We start from the raw sequence: 21272 nt of genomic DNA, 5'->3' as shown, positions 1-21272 counted from the left end.
TGTTTTGAAATATGTATACATTGCATCATAGCTAATTCAAGATAATTAGCATATGTATAACCTCACATACTTATTTTATTGTGAGAACACTTAAAACTACTCTCAGCAATTTTCAAGAACACAATATGTTGTTATTAACTATAATCATCATGTTGTACAATAGATCTCTTGAACTTGTTCCTCTTAATTAAAATTTTGGATCCTTTGACCAACATCTCCCCAAACCCTCCTTGCCTCTCCAGCCCCTGGTAACCACCAGGGCTTTTATTCCTTTGTTTTTCCATAAGTGGTTCCCTGACCTGCTCTCTATTTTTATGAGTTCAACATTTTCAGATTCCACATATAAGTGAGATCATGCAGTATTTGTCTTTCTGTGCCTGGCTTATTTCAATTAACATAATGTCCTCCAGGTTCATCTGTGTTGTCACAAATGACAGGATTTCCTTCTTCATTAAGGCTGAATAGTATTCTATTGTTTATATATACTACATTTTCTTTATTCATTTATGGATAGAAGCTTAGATTGAGTTCATACGTTGGGTATAGATCTCATGAGACTTATTCAGTACCATGAGAACAGTTTGGGGGCATGATCATGAGGCCTCTCTAGCTACATGGAACTGTGAGTCCATTAAACTTATTTTTCTTTATAAATTACCCAGTCTCAGGTATGTCTTCATCAGCAGCGTGAAAACTGACTAATATAGGTATTGAGAATAATGCTGCAATGAACAAGGGAATGCAGATATCTGTTTGATATACTGATTTCTTTTGGATATATACCCAGAAGTGAAATTGTTACATTATATGGTAGTTCTATTTTTAATTTTTTGAGGACGCTCCATACTATTTTACATAATGTCTGTACTAATTTGCACTCCAACCAACAGTGTACAAGGGTTTTCTTTTCCCTGCACCCTCACAAGGTATATAGTGATATCTTATTGTGGTTTTGATTTGCATTTCTCTGATGATTAGTGATTTTGAGCATATTTTCATATATATGTTGGCCATTTGTATGTCTTTTTTGAGAAATGTTTATTCAGATCCTTTGCCAATTTTTGATCAGAATTTAGACTTTAATAAGAGGTAAGATGACTAAAGCCCAAGTTACTAATGTTGTAGATAGATGGTAACTGCTTAAAATGGATTATTTTCTAATATAATCAGCCTTATGCAGAAGCAAAGTCTGTTGCTACAGTTCCTAGCCCTCCCTGGACCATCCCTTTCCCCCACCTCCACCCCTCTATTATGCTTTTATAAGGCTAGTGGGCTGGTGCAACTCTGTGACTGGTAAAACCAATTTACCAGAGAGGAGAGATGGTCATTATTTGTCCAGTTTATATGTCTGTGAGCCAGGAGCTCTCTGAAGGCAGAGATGTTGTCTTCATTTTCACAATTCCAGAGGTAGGCAAAATAGTTTAGTAAAAAGAGATCATCAGTAACTTTGTATAAAATATAGAAGTGAATCAATCTCAGTCATTCCCGGGGTGATTTAGTTTATCTCATCCTTGACAATCAGGAATCTATCTGGAGGGTGGTTATGACGGGAAATAGAGAGAAGGTGAACGGGCAATGCCTAGAGCCTAGGGCATTATCCAAACAGACCAGAACTGAGTGGACTATAGGTCCTGGAAAGCCAATAATCAATAGAGTAGAGGATTTGCAAAAACAAACAAATCCTGGTTCATCCCAGTTTTCACTTCTTGACTATATGATTTTGGCCAATTCCCTTTCTTAGACTTGGTTTCTATTATCAAAATAGCACAGTGTGTGAAAATTAGAGATAGCATAAGCTTGTATGAGGCTAACAAATAATGGATAGAGACTAAATTATTTATAATTATTACAGTTATCTTTAATATCATTAATGTCAGTAAACAATTACCCCCAGAAAAGATAAAATTTTTTTAAAATGACAGTAAAGGAGAGACAAAGAGAAAATTTCTTCTTCACAATTTTGCCTATGGATGGCTCTTTTCCAATAAACTTTCTTTCTCTTTTTTTTTAAATGGTGCTATTAACAAGTAAACACCAAATCACTACGGTAAACTAATTGATACCAACTTTGTAAGATGCTAATTCCTACCCTCCCCACCCTCCTATATTATCTGAGACTGATTTCCGCAACAATTACAGTAAGCACACTCTGCTTTCTGTGGTCACGTAACCCAAACTCTTCAGATGCACAATTCATAAAGCCAGGATTTGTTTTGTAATCTAAGTAGTTATGAAATAATTAAACAAAAAAAGATTGGCTTCGTTCAATTGTTTCAGTGAGAGGTTCAAAGGCACCATAAGCCCTTGAAGTTGAACATGCAATAATAGGAAGGCAAGTTCTCAAATGTTAAAGTACATTCAGTCAGGTTCTTCTTCACATCAAGTACTTGGACAAACAGTGGCAAGGTGCTGTGGGTAGACCTTGGCCTCAGAAATCACCAAGAAGGGTAATAGTGAGGTCAGCAGCAAAATCCACATAGAACGAACAATTTGCCTCAATGATAATTCTCCTCTCAGTAAATCATTTCTGCTTAGGCTATATTCCACCAGTTTTAGAGTCTTTTTGATGCAATCCACACTTTTTTAGGAAATCCAATCATCAGAAATGTCTCAAAACATATGAGTCATACAGCATTTATCATACAATAAACTGGAACTTATTTTTCCAGTTAATTTGGGAATATTCAAATCAATTTGTAAATCAGGGGTGAACAAATTTCTTCTGTAAAGGGCCACATAGAAAATATTTTAGGCTCTGCAAGCCAGATAAACTCAACTCTGCTTTCACAGCACAAAAGAAATATGTAAATAAATAGGCATGGCTACTTATTTACCAAAATAGGTGAAGGGCAGGATTTGGACCACAGGCCATAGTTTGCTAACCCTGGCAAAATCTATATCAACATCTAAATCATGCTATAAAAATTACCAGTTAATTAATATCCGGTTGGAAACTTTATGAAACAATTGTGTGATTTTTCACCATCTCCAAGTAACTTTAGTAATTTAGTAATTTCAGTACTATGAGTATATGAGGTGCTTATTTGCTTAATGAATAAAGGGATGTGAGGTATCAAAAAGCAATGCTTTAAACATGCCATATAGCTCCCTATCCTGTAAAGTTTGTAAACTCTGTGAAGCACATCTGCCACTGTATTATGCTGACACTTTATTATTTAATTATTTTAATAACCAATTATTATTATTTTTATCATTGTGTGTCGATTTTTTAAATGTTTTTATTGTTACCATAAAACTAGTTCATTTAAGAAAATGTACAGGGTACATAATTGCTTATCCAAAAATCTTAAGGACAGATTTATTCTGTAATTTGGAATTTTTTACATTTTACAAAATTTATATAGTACATATACTGTAGTATATGTTTCCACACTCTAAATTGTGTGGGGCACTCATGCAAGCTCCATTTATGGTAAGTGTCCTATACAGCTATAACCATTTTTTATCTTTTATACCTTTTTTTTTACTGTAACTTCTCTATGTTTAGATACATAAATACCAATTGTGTTTAAACTGCCTACAACATTCAGTACAGTTACAGGTTGCACAGGTTTGTAACCTAGGAGCAATACACTACACCATAGAGCCTAGGTATGTAGTGGGCTATACCACCTCATATTGTGTAAGTATACTCTATGATGTTGACACAATGACAAAATAGCCTAACAACACATTCTCAGAAGGCATCCCCATTTCTAGGTAGCTCGTGACTGTACAATAATATTCTATATTCAGTTTTGTCTCCTGCCTTATTAATGAAGACTTTTGTATATTTGAATTTGAAATGGCATTTCTCATTTTGCCAACACACAGCACTGGAACGAAACAAGGGGAGACTGCAGCAGAGCCCTACCCTATTAAGGACACACAAATGGTAACTATTCTTACAAATGATAGCCATGAGTCAGACAACCCCTAACAACAGGCCCACTGTTTTTCTCCCATTCCGTGACACATATCTTCTCTTGTCCGTGTAACTGTTGCATCACTGAATGCATGAACTACTTCCAGTACATAAATCAATTATGAGGGCAATGATAATCATCAGATGAATTAAAGTCTTTATATCAGACAGTGTTTCTCGTTTTTCTGCATGCAGAAACCTGGTTGTTGTTTACATGTTGCAGATTCTAAGATCTGAAATTACACAGTTCTAATGAGAACGCATGGACACAGGAAGGGGAACAAACACATCAGGGCCAGTCGGTGGGTGGAGAGCAAGAGGAGGGAGAGCATTAGGAGGAATACCTAATGCATGCGGGGCTTAAAACCTAGATGACGGATTGATAGGTGCAAACCACTACGACACATGTATATCTATGTAACAAACCTAAACATTCTGCACATGTATCCCGGAACTTAAAGTAAATTTTTCAAAAAAGTATACAGTTTTGAAGAAAAAAAAATGCAAAAAAACTAGCTTTCTTTTGATTAAAAAAATAATTAAAAAAAGACAGAAAATATGTACACATTGTTCAATGGCTCAGTTCAAGTAATTAACATATGCATTACCCCATATCCATTTCAGTTTTTTGTAATGAGAACACTTAAAATCTACTTTTTAGCAGTTTTGAAGTATGCAATGCATTGTTGTTTCCTTTTTTTTTTGTAAAATGTCCTTCTGGAAACATTTTATTTACCTATAAAAGATGCAGACAAGTTACATCAAAAAAGAAAAAAAAATTACAGTTCTTCGGGAGCCTTTGGTATAGCTGGGGTGAGATAAAACAAATACCAAAGGATGAATAACAGCATTGAGTATCATGCCAATGTAATAAATTAAATAAATCACTAGAGTAGCAAGTATTAAATAATAGTCCACAAACTCAAGTGTGCAAGAAATAGCACATATATTTCTTTTCTAGATCAATTTAATTCTGGACCAGACTGAAAGGAAATTCAACTTGAGTCATGAAGAAGGCCTGAGTTGATGTAGAATTCAGGTCTGGGGAGGCCACCAGCCCCCTGCCCACATTAGTTATTCTGTGACACCATTTTCCAGTCTGCATGATCTCTTTAGACCCAAGGACTCTGCTGCTTCGAAGGCTTTCTTAGAGTTTTATACTCCATGGAAAGACTGGGTGCTGGCGCATTGAAGTGTTAAAGACTTTTTTGAAGACTATGATGTGGAAAATGGTGATGAGATAGAAAAATGTGAGCAAAGTTCTAGGCTGATTGGTAGAGAAGGCCTGTCTGAGGGGGTGTGTCTTCTGCTTGCACCATAGAAGGTGAGATCAAACGTCCTACTCAAAACTGGTTTCAATGTGGATGAAGCCACACAGTCACTGAGAGGGTTGAAAAGGTTTATTTACTCACATAATGAGGCTTTCAGTGGAGAGCAAGGCAGACGCTCGAGCTCGTCTGAAACGGCTTGAGAAAAGGAAGAAGCATGTGGCTTGATTTTGTGTTGCAGTTAGAGGGTAGGGCCCAGGCAAGGGTCCCCAGGTGTGGTTGGGGCTGTATGGTTTGACCTTTCCCCTGTACCTGCGTGGAGTGAATGTGCCGGTTTTCTTATTGGCTTGCCCAGAGGAGTAGGACTTGAAGCTGTCCTTGGTTAAACATAAAAAAATGGAGTTTGACTCCTTGTTCCAGTGAGGCATATTAGTTGAGACCGAAGGATGAAAGAACTGGAGGAAGAGCATCCCAGACAAAAGGAATGCATGTAAAAGCCCACGGTGGTGAAAGTCCTTGAACGTTTGAGGAACAGAAAGAGGCCAGAGTGGTGGGAATTTGGCAAGCAGAGGAAGATGCGGTTAGAGAGGCCAGAGCATGCAGGGCTCACTGAGTCATGGCTGCGAGTTTGGATTTCATGGTAAGTGCAATAGAAAGCCATTAAAATCTGGTAGCTTGACGTGAAATCAGGACTTTATCGCAAGCTTGATAAGACCTGATATGTACATATAGTGAAACAGGAAGAAGAGACAAATCAATGGAATGAATGTCTCTAACATTATTTTATTTTTTTCGAGATTGTGTACCCAGATAAACCTAACTCTCTTGCACCAAAGAGTTTAGCCTAAAGTTTAAGACAGGTTTTGGATTTCTGCAAAACTTTTCCCACCTCACTCCCACCCTCACCATAGTGAACACAACATTCTATGGCTACTGAATAAATAATTAAACATAAATATAGGGAAAATATATATACATTTGAGTAGTAAACTAAGTACACTTTATATATACAGTCCTCCCTTGGTATCCCTGAGGAATTGGTTCCATGGATACCAAGATCTGTGAATTCTCAAGTCTCTGATATACAATGGTGTAGTATTTGCATATAATCTATGCACATCCTACCATACACTGTAAATCATCTCTAGATTACTTATAATACCTAATACAATGTAATATACAATGTAAATGCTACGTAAATAGTTGTTATACTCCATTGTTAAGAAAAGAATGACAAGAAAAATGTCTGTACCTGTTTAGTACAGACGCAATTTTTAAAAAATATTTTTAATCTGCAGTCGATTGAATCCATGAATGTGTAACCCACAAATACAGAAGGCTAACTGTACATATTCAAGTATCATATATAAATACATACATATGTTCATATATATACACATGCATCTATATGCCTGTGTATATCTACATACATATGTGCATTAAAAGAAAAATTGCAGATAAAATAAAATTAACAGAGTTTATTTGAGTATTAAAGGATTTATGAATTAGGCAGCATTCAAAACCAGGAGAGGTCCAGAGAACTTCACCCAATAGCATGAGCAGTGAGGCTTCAGAGGCCAAAGACAGAAGCAAAGTTGAGAAATCACCTGATTGGCTATAGCTAGGCATTTGCTTTATTTGGCCACTGTATGATCAGTTAGCTGCCTAAAATTGGCTGAAGCTTAGCTGTTTGTGAAAGGCTGAAAACTATTTGTTACACAAAATCTGCTCCTAAATTTTGGTTTATGTATAAATTAGGTGGCAGATTTTTATGTAGACACTCAAAGTATGGAGATGGCCTCAGGCTATTGGCCTTCTGCTTATTTAATTTAACTCACATGCAGATATGTATGGGTACACACACACACGCAGATCTTGTGGGTATGTGGGCGGGGGGAGCAGGAGGTGTGGAGGGAGCTGGGAAGTGTTGTAGTAGACACTGATATAAACTAACATCAGAGCCAGATCTTACATTCAGCTGGAACGGGATCTAGCTAACCTGCAGCAACTTAAATTTCCCTGATGCTTATTTCTGTTTGTACCACTGCTCCTGTACTATAGGCCTTGGGCAGTTCTCAGCCTCATCCTCTGTCAGTGGGCATCTCTGAAGAGGCCTCCCTGATAAAGACAGCATTAGAGCACCAAACCTGTGCAGCTCTCATAGATGACTCTGTCCCTCTTCTTCCTTCTCTGTCTCATCTAAATTTTGACTTCTCTGTTTGTCTGCAGCCTTCCATCTGCTTCGTGGAGTGTCTCTTCCCTCTCTCAGCTTGGCATATTCAGACTGACCATCCTTTCTATTAGCATGCCCATTCTATGATCCCACAAGGTAGCACCCTTGGTTTTTGACCTTGCCTGCTGTTTGACTCTGCCGAGAAAATGGCACAGTCCCCTCACATGGCACTAACAACTGGTGTTCATGGCAACATGACCCCATGTGATGTACCAGGTGCAAATGAGAGGTCACAGCAGGGTACTCGTGCAGCTGTATCTTCACCTATGAACTCAAATAAGGCAGCTCTTTGTGAAGCAGTGGGGAGGGAATCTTTAGGTAGTAAAAAAACAACATGAACTAAACTTTAGATTCAAACTGAAACCCTGGAAACCCTGTGATCTTAAAACATGTACTTGCTTCTCTGCCTCACAGCACCAGACCATCTGCCAACCTCCTTCCTGAGCAGAGTAGTTTCTAGGGCCAAGACCAAGAAACTTCACGTAATTTATTTGCTCTCTGAGCCAGACAGAATCCAGGGACCCAGAAAGGAAAGTCCTGAGTGAGGATGAGAGCACTGCTTTTTTGGAAAGAGCTTGGCCCTCTAAGATCCACATAATCCTTGAAGAAAGGTGGGTATCAACCTGCCCAAATGGTCCTGGGATGACTGTCCAACTTCCTTATCCCTGAGAGGCTCCGGAAGGTCAGAGCAGGTGAGCTGAATCCTCTATGTGATGAGGCAAAGAGAGCAGCATTAATCTTTATACCAAAGAAACAGAAATCAAGAATGGGGGCACACTATGGATCACTGCTGCATAAGATATGAGCCCCGTAAAGCACTGGTGTGCTTAGTCAGGAAAAAATATGGAAATCTCTCCTCTAAGGCAACATTTGGGTCAGTGAGTACTATTTCCATATAAGAATGGATGTTCCTTGAGGTTAGGAACAAAAATGAATGAATGAATGAACGAATGAATGTAGTAGTAACTCCATAACCCAAGTCAGCCTCTTCTTAGGTGAATGATTTACCAAAATTATCTGCATGGTACATCTCCAAGGAACACCTGAGTAGTATAATACAAAAGGCAGGGACAGAAAATTGGGAGGCTCAAGTGTTAGTCCCAGATCTGTCATTAATTCTGTGACATTAAGAGAACCCCTTCACATATTTGCTAATTTTCAAACTTCTGAAACTTGAGGGATTTGGACTAAAAGAGCTCTAAGCCTCTTCTATCATTAATATTATATTCCATTCCTTTCTGAAAAATTGTTTTAGTTTATACTGGAAATGTTAACTGCCCCTCTGGACAGTTCCTGGTTTGTGGACAGTTTTCTTATTCAGATATGCTATGTTTGCACACCACCTGTATCTTAAATTTTCTCCACCACAGTGTTCTCCTCTGAGTCTGTTCTCTCACCTGTATAATGCCCCAACACCTTGTTCCAGGTGAGAGCAGTAGTCTCAATTGTCTGCTGACTGGTGATCACCTTGACTACCATGTCAATTCCTTTTCTAAGCGTTAACCAGTGAAGGTTATTGAAGGTGAGTTGCTTTTACGTGGCATAAGCTTAAGAGAACAAAAGCCATTACCAACACTCCAAACAGCAAAGAACATTCTGAAAGGATCTAGGGCCACTTGCAAAATGCCAGTAAATCTTTAGTTCTTAATGGGGTCAAAAGAAGCTACTAAAACTTTACTTTTTTAAAAGGTGGGATACTCTGCGGTGTTTTAGATTAAGAGTTTTAGGCTGCTGCCTGGCAACAACCCTAAAGACAAGAGTAGCTTAGGACCTGAAGAAATCTAGTAAATTAGGAAAGAAAATTGCCTGATGCCTGTGTCAAATTCATTCTCGTTTAGTAGTTCTATAAAAGGACAGTATTTTCTTTCTTAGAAATTACAGAACGAGTAAGTTGACTTTGGTAAAGGAGAAACATGCTTGGTGCACTTGCCATAAACCTATCATTTATGAGTTAACACTCTTTTACATTCATGTCCTAGGCCCCATCCTATTGAGTCTCCCCAAAATCTAGGAAAATAGGTGCAGCAGGAAGACCCTAAGCAGTTGTTACACAGTATCCCATTCATGCAAGCTTTTCTTAAACACTGCAGTGACCCAGAGCTCACTACCCATTGGATGGATCAATACTTTGTTTTGACTAACCTATTGTATTTTTGAAAAGTTCTTTTGGAAAGTTCTTCCTTAAGAACTGTATTTTTCTCTAGGTCACTTTCAAATGCTGCTCCTCCATCTTCCGTATTTTTTATACTGTCTTAGCTGGGATAATGAACACTAGCTACTGCCACACATAAGCCTCAAATTCTGAGTGGCCTAAAACAACAAAAGTTTCTTTCTTGTTCAAGTCAAGTGCAATGTAGGTTGGAAAGCCAGCTCTATCATGTAGCTTCATCACCTGGAACACACTGCCACAGCAAGCTAAAAGAAATTTGGCAGAGGCGGATTGGTTCTTATTGACTCTGTCCACAAGTTGTACCAACACATCTGCTCCTAGCCGGTTGGCCAGAACTAGCCACAAGGCCTCAGCCTAACTGTAGGGATCCTGGGACATGTAAGAAAACACATGGAATTTAGTGGATGCTAATTGTATCTGTGAAACTGTTCCCCCAACCAAGCACACTGATTGGAAGGATGAGGCAGGTACTAAGTTTTGATGCATCAAATTTATATTGAAACCTGCAACAAGATCATGCCGAAGAAAAGCTAGTGCTTCACACTCTGATCATGCACAGAGAGCCCAGCTATCACTCTCTCAGAGTCTGACATCCGGCTCTGCTGTCTTTGTGTAGTGCCTAGAATAAGATGGTCAGTAGCAGATTTATATATCTCCTACTTCCCCTCTTTTCTGTGACTTTCCTCCAGTACAGGCTGGGTGTTTAGAGGGCCTTGTAGCATACCATCCAGCCATTTACAATTCCTGTTTCCTGGGAGAATTTCATCCTCATGTCTCCAGACATCAAGAATTTGACAGCATGAAGGAAGGATGCCACATAATTAATGTCATTTATGTTAACTAAAATCATGTTAACTAAATGTATTATGATAGCTCTATAGTAAGTGTACTGTTTTTGCATTTCTGGTATTCTCAAAGGACTGGGCATGAGATTATATCTAGGGAATAGATGTTAAGACTTCTTCACTAGGCCAATGAAACTCTCTATTTCAAATGAGAAACTGAGCCTCAAAGAGATTGAATGATTTATTCATGTCCTGTAAATGGTAAAAGCAGAACAGGAACCCAGGACATGTGACTTTTTTTTTTTTTTTTTTTGGAGTCTTGCACTGTCACCCAGGCTGGAGTGTACTGGCATGATCTCGGCTCACTGCAGCCTCTGCTTCCTGGGTTCCAGTGATTCTCCTGCCTCAGCCTCCCTGGTAGCTGGGATTACAGGCACGTGCCACCACCACTCCCAGCTACTTTTTGTATTTTAAATAGAAATGGGGTTTCACCAGGTTGGCCAGGCTGGTCTCGAACTCCCAACCTCAGATGATCCACCTACCTTGGCCTCCCAAAGTGCTAGGATTACAGGCATGAGCCACTGCACCCGGCCTGGGATATGTGACTTCTAATCCAGTGCAAAGTGCTTTGTTAAGAGCATGCCAAGAACTAGATTCCAATCTCCTCTGTGCTATCCCATTTCAAACGTCAGAATGCCAACCTGACTCTTCAGAGAAGAAAAAGAGAGACAGCAGGCCCACTCTCTGATAATAGTACCTGTGGTGTCAGCAACAAGCCAATAATAGGCAGTGGCAAATGCACATTTACATTATGCAGAAATTAGTAGCATCATGGGACAATAAGAGGCCTTGGATGGAATAATTGCTTCCCTGTAGGGTGCTCAAGCCACTCTAGTTTGCTGGTGCCCAGACTATAAATGAATTTGCACTGGAGGTGTGAATGCAGCCAACACAATGGAATTGAAAGGGGAGGAGGCAGCCATAGGCATGGAATTTTCAAAACCAAATAGTATGTGAATTGTTGAAATGCTGTTCAGGAAAATTCACACCACTTTAAACGCTTCAGACTCAGAGAAAGGAAAAAGCAAAATAGCACTATGTATGGCGTGGATTCTGTCCTGATTCCTGCAAATTGTGAGTAGTCAACATCCACTTTTGTAATAATAGCCTGGATTGGTATATCAAAAGCCCTTGTTAAGCAGCCGTGAATTCTGTAAACATGTTTTACTCTTTCACTGGTACTACCATCATTACATGATAGTAACTGGGCAGTCCATTATGTTGTGGGGTACAATTACTCACGAGAGAGTACATTCATAACAGTACATTCAGATGACCTCAGATGCCCCCAGCATGCTATCCCATGGCAGAATCAGGCATCAGATTACAAAAAGCTTCGGACAAAACCAGAAAATTCATGAGACCTCAGTGGCAATGGCAAATGCATCATAGGCAAGAAATGAATTGATTTTCACCTATGGCATTTGCATGTTAATCTTGTAATCTCATCTAGTTCTTGATCATTCTGGAAGGCAAAGCGATCTCATTTGTCCCCATCTAAATGCATTGTTTAAAAACCCCCTTTGATTTATATAGTCCCTGCCTTTTTATGCATAGCAATAATTGTTTATATTTGAGTTTTTGCATTTATATGGCCAGATTTTAACAATGTATTATTTGAGACTTTATGGTGTTTGTAAAGTAGGTTAGACAGATATTATTATCCTCATATTTTAAAATAAGGAAATGAAATGTGAGAGTCAGTAAAGTTAGGTACTTTGCCAGTGTATTAGTCAGGGTTGTCTAGAGGGAAAGAACTAATGGAATATACATATATATATGAAGGGGAATTTATTAAGTATTAACTCACATGATCACAAGGTCCCACAATAGGCCGTCTGCAGGCTGAGGAGCAAGGAGAGCCAGTCTGAGTTCCAAAACTGAAGAACTTGGAGCCCGATGTTCGAGGGCAGGAAGCATCCAGCACCTGAGAAAGATGTAGGCTGGGATGGTAGGCCAGTCTCTATTTTCATATTTTTCTGCCTGCTTATATTCTAGCTGCGCTGGCAGCTGAATAGATTGTGGCCACCAGATTAAGGGTGATTCTGCCTTTCCCAGCCCACTGACTCAAATGTTAATCTCCTTTGGCAACACCCTCACAGACACACCCAGGATCAATACTTTGTACCCTTCAATCCAATCAAGTCGATACTCAGTATTAACCATCACAAGTCCAACCCTTGTCAACTTGAACCCATACACATCTCCTGAGATCATACAAAATCTTCAAATAAAGACAATAATAAGGTTTTAATTACACCTAACATAATACAATTGTCCTTCGTACAACTGAAACTCACCAATCCCCAACCCAAAGCTATTACATAAAGTTAACAATATTTAAATGCTGATGTGAAGTCAATAAATCTTATGTTACATGATAAAGGAGAAAGGAAATGAAGACATTTTCTTAGTACACGTGTACACATGCACAAACATGTTTTTAACAAAAGAAGGAGGAAATACTCATGACAGTTACGGTCCTCATTTCTGCAGTTGGTCATGTGGTTGTAGCTGGTATTGATGACTACCTTCTTCTACTACCCATTCTGTGTTCCCTTTGCCTTCAGCAAGCACCTCAGCAGGTCATAGTTTTTTTTCCTGGTGGAGTGACCCAAACCTTCATTCCTGAAGCATCTGGGTCATTTGTAGTCCTGCCTGGATTGGGCTCTTGTAGTTTCCCATTGACCTTAATCACAGGGCATGGTAATACTAAGAGATGTCCTAATGGATCTCCTCTATTCCATGCATACTCTTCCTTACCTCCATTGTGGAGTAGTAGACTGATTTCATCTCGATATTCCGGGTCAATCACCCCACCCAACACTGTAACTCCCTTCTTACTCTGTTGACTTAAAGGTAGGAGGAGCCCAAAGTGTCCAGGTGGCAATCATAACTTAAAGTTTAATAGAATTGTTGTTGTGTCTCCTGGTGGTAGCATTCTTCCCTCTAGAACTAAGACCTCTAGGCCAGCAGAACATAATGTCACAGGAACAAGAAGCAAACATTTTATTAGTAGATCACTAGTGGTGATGGTGAGTGGTACCACTTCCACTTCTACCTGCTGCAGAACCTTTTCCTGTTCTGGAACCCACTCAAAACTGGAAACCTTTCAGGTCACTCAATAAATGGGCTGGAGTAACACACCCAAATGCGGAAGGTGCTGCCTCCAAAATCCAAATAGGCGCACTAGGCGTTATGCCTCTTTCTGAGTTGTAGGAGGGGCCAAATACAGCAACTTATCCTTCACCTTAGAAGGAATATCTCGACAGGCCCCACACCACTGGACTCCTGGAAATTTTACTGAGGTAGACAGTTCCTGAATTTCAGTTAGATTTATTTTACATCCTCTGGCATGCAAATGTGTCACCAGTAAGTCCAGTGTGTTTGCTACTTCTTGCTCACTGGATCCACTCAGCATAATGTCATCAATGTTATGGACCAGTGTGATATCTTGAAGAAGTGAGAAGCAATCAAACTCTCTCTGAATAAGATTATAACTCTCTCAGAGAGTTGATATACCCCTGAGGTAGGACAGTAAAGGTATATTACTGGCCTTACCAGCTGAAGGCAAATTGCTTCTGGTGGGCTTTATGGACAGGAATAGAGAAAAAGGCATTTGCCAAGTCAATGGCTGCATACCAGATACCAGGAGGTGTGTTAATTTGCTCAAGCAATGAAACCACATCTGGTACAGCAGCTGCAATTGGAATCACCACTTGGTTAAGCATAGGATAATCCACTGTCATTCTCCAAGATCCATCTGTTTTCTGCACAGGCCAAATGGGAGAGTTGAACAGGGATGCGGTGGGAATCACCACTCCTGTGTCTTTCAAGTCCTTGATGATGGCACTAATCTCCGCAATCCCTCCAGGGATGCGATATTGTTTTTGATTTACTATTTTTTCTAGGCAGAGGCAGGTGTAATGGTTTCCATTTGGCCTTTCCCACTGTAATAGCCTTCACCCTACCAGTCAGGGAGCCAATGTGGGGGTTCTGCCAGCTGCTAAGTGTGTCTACACAAATTATTCATTCTGGCACTGGGGAAATGACCACATGATGAGTCCGGAGACCCACTGGACTCACTGTAAGTTAGATCTGAGCTAAAACTCTATTAATTACCTGACCTCCATAAGCCCCCTACTTTAATTGGAGGACCATAATGATGTTTTGGATCCCCTGGAATCAATGTCAGCTCAGAGCCAGTGTCCAGTAGTCCCCTAAATGTCTGATCATTTCCTTTTCCCCAATGCACAGTTACCCTGGTAAAAGGCTGGAAGTCTCCTTGGGGAAGTATGGGAGAAAGATTCACTGCATAAATTGTTGGTAATGTAGTGGGGTCCTTCCTCAAGGGGATCCAGCTTCCCCTTCATTCAAGGGGTTCTGAGTCTGTAACTGGCTCAACTCTGGAAATTGATTGAGGGGCCATGATTCTCTGTTTTTATAATTCAAATTATTCTCTTGTCCATTCGACCTATAAGTTTTCTGCTTGTATAAATTAAGTAGGAATGCAGTAGGTTTCCTATCAATTTTACTTCTAAGAACACTATGATTAATTAGCCAATGCCAGAGTTCTACATGAGTCAGACTATGCTGATTGCTGCTTTGCCTCTGCTGTCCATTATGGTGGCTACACCCACCTTGCCTTTGACAGTTGAGTGCTGCCACTTGGCCCCTGCCACCTTGGGATCCAATTATTCCCACTGTATTTCAATTTTGTAGTTGAGTGACTGTGGCTCTGTTAGCTCTGACATACAGAGAAGAGCAATTACAGGGCTCTTCAAGGATGCAGGTGCTGCCCTCACAAATCTGTTTCACAAGGCAATGGTCAAGGGTATATCCTCCGGACCCTCCCAGCTGGGATGAGTAGGTCTAAAGTGGCTAATACACTTCCCCATCCCAATCTCCCTAAGCCTTTGGATCCCTTCCTCTATATTAAACCAAGGAAGATCAGGCATTTCCAGCTCACTCACAGTGGGCATCTTTTAGTCCATATTTCAGCTAACCAAGCAAATAAACTATTAGAACCTTTTTTAACTCCCTGAGCTGCAACATTAAATGCAGAGTTCCTATTTAGTGGGCCCAAATCAATAAATTTAGACTGATCCAACTCTATGTTCCTTCCACCATTATCCCACACCTTTAATATCTATTCCCATGCCGTTCTCCATATTTCTGCTTATATAAATTAGAAAACTCAAACAGTTCTTTTCAAGTGTAGTGCGCCTCCTCATGGGTCATGCTCTCAACCTCGCCTCTAGGGTCCGCTGGGACTTTAGTCTAGTTATAGGTCTAGAAGCAAACAGAGCTGTTGGGGGTGGATCCTGAAGAGAATCAACATTATCTTGCCTGGCAACTGCCTCAGGGGGGGCCACCACTGTGTCCTCAGGCAGCACAGGGTTTATTTTCTCAAAGGTGGAAAGGCTGATGGCAGCATGGGTCGGGGAGGCTATGTTGCCACTGCTGGGGATGGGGAAGCTGTTTCCTCTGGCAAAAAAGGTACATCAGAGTTTACAAACTCAGTGCTCCCAGCTTCATCAGGGTCTTCCCACACATTCCCATTCCAGGCTACAGGGTCCCATTCTTTTCCAATCAATGCCCTCATTTTAACAGTAGACATCTGGTGAGGCAGTGCCTGCACCTTTTGTTGCAGGTCAGCCACTTGCATGATAAGAGCTTGTATCTGTTTTCCCACAATTTCAGCTCTTTCTCTACAGGAGATAAGACTCTCACTCAGGGCAATCTTAGCAGAATTGAGGCTCAGTATCTGCTTCTGAAGCCGGGAGATAGAATCCCCAAGTTCAACATTTTCTTTCATCACTTTTTTCACTGAACTTAGGAGAAACCAACCAGCTTCATGATGTTCCTTGGTTCTCCACATGTTGTCAAAGGTATTATGTATAGAGTAACTAAACTCCTTGCTCCTCATGAGCAATGAATCAGGAGTGTCAAATGCATTTATTTCACATAACTCTCTAAACAATTCACAATAAAGACTATCAGTGTTCTTCATACTATCAGAAGTAGATCCTTAGCATTTTGTGGTCTAATCATATTAAGCAGCCAACTCTAGAAACCCCAAAACCAATGAAAGAACTCTGTCCTTAATATTCTGTCCCTCTAGAACCATTCCTTGTACCAACATCTGTAGTAGTCAGGGTTCTCTAGAGGGACACACCTAATGGTTCAAGCAATTATCCTGCCTCGGCCTCCCGAGTAGCTGGGACCACAGGCATGTGCAACCACACCTGGCTAATTTTTGTACTTTTAGTAGAGATGGAGTTTCACCATGTTGGCCAGGCTGGTCTCAAACTCCTGACCTCAGGTGATCCATCCACCTTGGCCTCTCAAAGTGTTGAGATTACAGGTGTAAGCCACTGTGCCCAGCCTCCACCACCTTCTTATCTTTACCACCCCACAATTCCTGCCCAGGAAGACGGTCTCCTCTGGCTGGCTAAAATTACAATTCTAGAACTCTCAGAACCAATGCTACATGGGGAATGGAAAGAATTAACTCCTGGTAATCAAGAATTTCTGAAAAATGCTGCTCTCTGCTGTTGCACACTTTATTTCCTTTTGTTGTCCAATTAATGAAAGATTAGTAGAAAATAGTCTGGAAATGAGGCTTTAGGGGCAAGAAATTTTCTTATCAAGACATCACAGTAACTGTAATCAGTTAACAGTAATTTATGCAATATCACAAAGTACAGATTGGGCAGTTTAAAACTAATAAACAGGAATAAGTAGCAACCTTGCTGCAAACAGAATTCTAGAAACTCTCAACTTAGTATACTGTATCAAGCAAAGTTTTATTTCAAACATGAAGGAGAAATAAAGACTTTCCCAGAAAAACAAAACCTGAGAGAATTCAACATCAGACATGTCTTACAAGAAATACTAAAAAGAGGCCTTCAATATGAAAGGATACTAGTGTGCAACAATAAATGATCTGAAAGTATAAAACTCACTGGTAAAAGTAAGTACACAGACAAAGACAGAATATGTTAATACTTTAAACTTGTTGTGTAAAACATTCATATATTTATTGTGAAGACTAAAAGACAAACCTACAACAATTTGTTCAGAGATAGATAATATAAAAAGGTATAGAGACAAAAAACGTCAAAAAATGGAAAAATTGAGTTAAAGTGTAGTTTTTTTAGGTTTCTCTTTGCTTTTTTGTTTGTTTTTCTTTGTGATTAGAGTTGTTATCAGTTTAAATTGGTTTTAAGATGTTTTTTACAAGCTTCATGGTAACCACATTGTCAAAACCTATACTAGATACACACACACACACACAAATAAAAAGCAAGAAATTACAACATTCTACCAGAACAAAATCACTTATGCACAAAGAAAAATAGCAAGAAAGGAAGAGAGGACTAACAAAGCACTCAGAAAACAAATAACAAAATGGCAGTACTAAGTTCTTACCTATCAATAATAACATTGCATGTAAATGGACTAAATTCTCCAATTAAAAGACATAGAATGTCTGAATGGATAAAGAAATAAGACTCAATTATATGCTGCCTAGAAGAAACTCATTTCACCTATAAAGACTATAAAGACACACAGACTGAAAATGAAGGAATGGAAAAAAAAACTTTTCCATGCAAATGGAAACAAAAAAAAAGAGCAGGGGCTAGCATGACATCAGATAAAATAGATTTCAAGACAAAAACTATGAAAAGAGACAAAAAAGTAATTATACAATCATAAATGGGCCAATTCAACAAAAGGATATAACAGTAGTAAATACATATGCATTCAATGCTGGATCACCCACATATATGAAGCAAACATTATTAATGCTAAAGAGAAATGTAGACCCCCCCAACGCAATAATAGTTAAGAACTTTAAAATTTCACTTTCAGCATTGGACAGATTATATAGACAGAAATTCAACAAAGAAACATCAGACTTAATCTGTGCTATAGGCCAAGTGGACCTAAAAGACATTTACAGAACATTTTATCCAACAGCTACAGAATACACATTCTTCTCATTAGCACATGAAACATACTCCAGGATAGACCATCTGTTAAAGCATAAAACAAGTCTCAAAAATTTCAAAACAAAAATTGAAATTATATCAACTATCTTTTATGAACACAATGAAATAAAACTAGGAATCAATAACAAGAGGAACTTTGGAAACTATAAAAATATGTGAAAATTAAACAACATGCTACCAAGTGACCATTGGGACAATTAAGAAATTAAGAAGAAAATTTAAAAATTTCTTGAATCAAATGACAATGGAAACATAAGACACCAAAATCTATGGGTTATAGCAAAAGAAGTTCTAAAAGGGAAGTTTATAGCAATAAATGTCAACATCAAAAAAGTAGAAAGAAAAAAAACAACCTAATGATGCATCTTAAAGAACTAGAAAATCAAGAACAAGCCAAATCCAATTAGTAGAAGAAGAGAAATAATAAAGGTCAGTGCAGAAATAGAAGAAATTGAGACTAAATAAATATAAAAGTTTAATGAAATTACAGGTTTTTTTTGAAAAGATAAAATTAGCAAAACTTATGCCAGACTAACTTAAAATACAAAGAGAAGAGCCAAATAAATAAAACTAGAGATGAAAAAGGAGACATTACAATGGATACGACAAAAGTTAGAAGGATGATTAGAGACTATTATGAACAACTATATGCCAATACATTGAGAAACCTAGAAGAAATGGATAAACTCTCAGACACATACAACCTTCCAAGATTGAACCATGAAGAAATAGAAAATCTGAACAGACCAATAACAAGTAATGAGATCGAATTAATAACAAACAGTTTCCCATCAAAGAAAAGCCCAAGACCTTATGGCTTCACCTGTTGAATTCAACCATTTAAAGGACTAATACCAATCCTACTAAAACTATTCCAAAAAATTTAGCAGGAGGAGAAGTAAATAGCTATCCTTTTAGAAAAACAAATACTTTATCAAGGTATAATTGACATAAACTATATATTGAAAGTATGTAATTTGATAAGTTTTAGTTTATGTAAACTCCATGAAGTCATCCCTACAAGATACCTTATTCCCCTTTATATTCTCTCCCTCCAAATCTTTATCCTCATCTTCAGGCAAAAGCAGGAGAAGAAGGGTGTCTCAGCTCCAGAAGAAAAAATAATTTGCTCATATCCTTCGCCCACATGTTCTCACTCATAGGTGGGAACTGAACAATGAGAACACATGGACACAGGAAGGGGAACATCACACACCAGGGCCTGTTGTGGGGTGGGGGGAGGGGGGAGGGATAGCATTAGGAGATATATCTAATGTTAAATGATGAGTTAATAGGTGCAGCACACCAACATGGCACATGTATACATATGTAACAAACGTGCACATTGTGCACATGTACCCTAAAACTTAAAGTATAATAATAAAAAAAAAGAAAAAAGAATTTGCCTTTTCTCTACCTTATTCTCTCTGTACTCTTGGCTGATTAGATGGTGCCCACACACATGGGTTGAGGACAAATCTTTCTTACTCAGTCCACTGATTTAAATTCCAATCTCTTCTGGAAACGCCCTCACAGACATAGTCAACTATTTGGGTATCCCTTAATCCAGTGAGGCTGACACATAAAATTAACCATCACAAAGTACATTAAAGATTGGCATGTCTTGGAGAGTTGCCCCTTATATCATTATGTAATGCATATCTTTATGCCTGAAAACTTACTATGCTTTGAAGCATATGGTATCTGAAATTAATATAGCTACTACCACTTACTTTTACAGCTTTCTTTGAATAGTGATAGCATGGTGTAAATTTATCTGTATTTTAACTTTTAAACTATTAGTGTCTTTCTGTTAAAAGTGCCTTTTTTATAGGCAACAAAATTGGGTTTGACAGTATATGCCTTTAAATGAAATATTAAGCTCACATTTATTGTGATCATTGATATGCACCTATGTTAGCCTAATGGGGTTCCCTTTGTAAGTGACCTGCCCCTTCTCTCTTAGCTGCCTTTAACATTTTTTCTTTCATGTTGACCTTAGAGAATCTGAAGACTACGTGTCTTGAGGATGATTGTCTTGTATAGCATCTCTCAGAGGGTCTTTGGGTTTCCCGAATTCAAATGTAGGTTTCTGTAGTGATATTGGGGAAAATTTTGTGGATCTTTTAATATATTTTCCAAGTTGCTTTCTTTCTCTCCCTCTTCTTCAGAGAAACCAGTGATTCATAGATTTGGTCTGTTTACATAATCTCATATGTCTCACAAGTTTTGCTACTTTTTTTGTATTATTTTTCTTTATTTGTGTCTGACTGAGTTAACTTGGAGAACGAGTATTCAGCTCTGAGATTTCTTCCTCAGCTTGGTCTATTCTGTTAATTCTTGCAGTTGTATTACAACATTCTTATAGTGTGTTTTTTCTACTCTATTGGATCAGTTTCATGGTTTCTCCACATAGCCATTTTGTCTTTCATTTCCTGTATTGTTTTATTGTATTGTTTAGATCCTTGGATTGAATTTCAACTTTCTCCTGAATCTCGATGATCTTATCTTTGTTCCTATTCATCTTCTGAATTCTATGTCTGTCATTTCAGCCATTTAAGCCTGCTTAAGAACCACTGCTGTGGAACTAGTGTGGTCATTTGGAGGTAAGAAGACATTCTGGCTTTTTGAGTTGCCAGATTTCTTGCATTACTTCTTTCTTATTTGTGTGGGCTGATGTTCCTTCAATCTTTAAAGTTGATGTCCTTTGGATGGGTTTTTTTTTCTTTTATCTTCTTTGATGCACTTGGGGTTTTGATTGTGGTATAAGCCTTCAATCTTTAAAGTTGATGTCCTTTGGATGGGTTTTTTTT

At 38.7% G+C, this 21272-nt stretch overlaps 1 protein-coding gene across 5 annotated transcripts in view; it reads right to left on the bottom strand.

Moving 5' to 3' along the window:
• The window catches only part of LOC116463091 (laforin), a 358522-nt gene that overhangs the window by 198712 nt on the left and 138538 nt on the right, over window positions 1-21272 (bottom strand). The window contains exon 4 of one of the 5 annotated variants that reach the window (XM_058434472.1): window positions 11776-12368. The exons of the other annotated variants lie outside the window; for them this stretch is intronic. Coding sequence (XP_058290455.1) covers window positions 12256-12368 — 113 coding nt within the window. The 3' untranslated portion in view covers window positions 11776-12255. Of the gene's footprint in view, window positions 1-11775; window positions 12369-21272 lie in introns of those variants that run through there. 5 annotated transcript variants of the gene reach the window in all.

This window comes from Hylobates moloch, unplaced genomic scaffold, assembly GCF_009828535.3.
Source record: "Hylobates moloch isolate HMO894 unplaced genomic scaffold, HMol_V3 SCAFFOLD_27, whole genome shotgun sequence".
In the NCBI taxonomy this organism is placed as follows: Eukaryota; Metazoa; Chordata; class Mammalia; order Primates; family Hylobatidae; genus Hylobates; species Hylobates moloch.
Note: the sequence above shows the minus strand (reverse complement) of the source record. Positions and strands in the feature narration are given on the sequence as shown.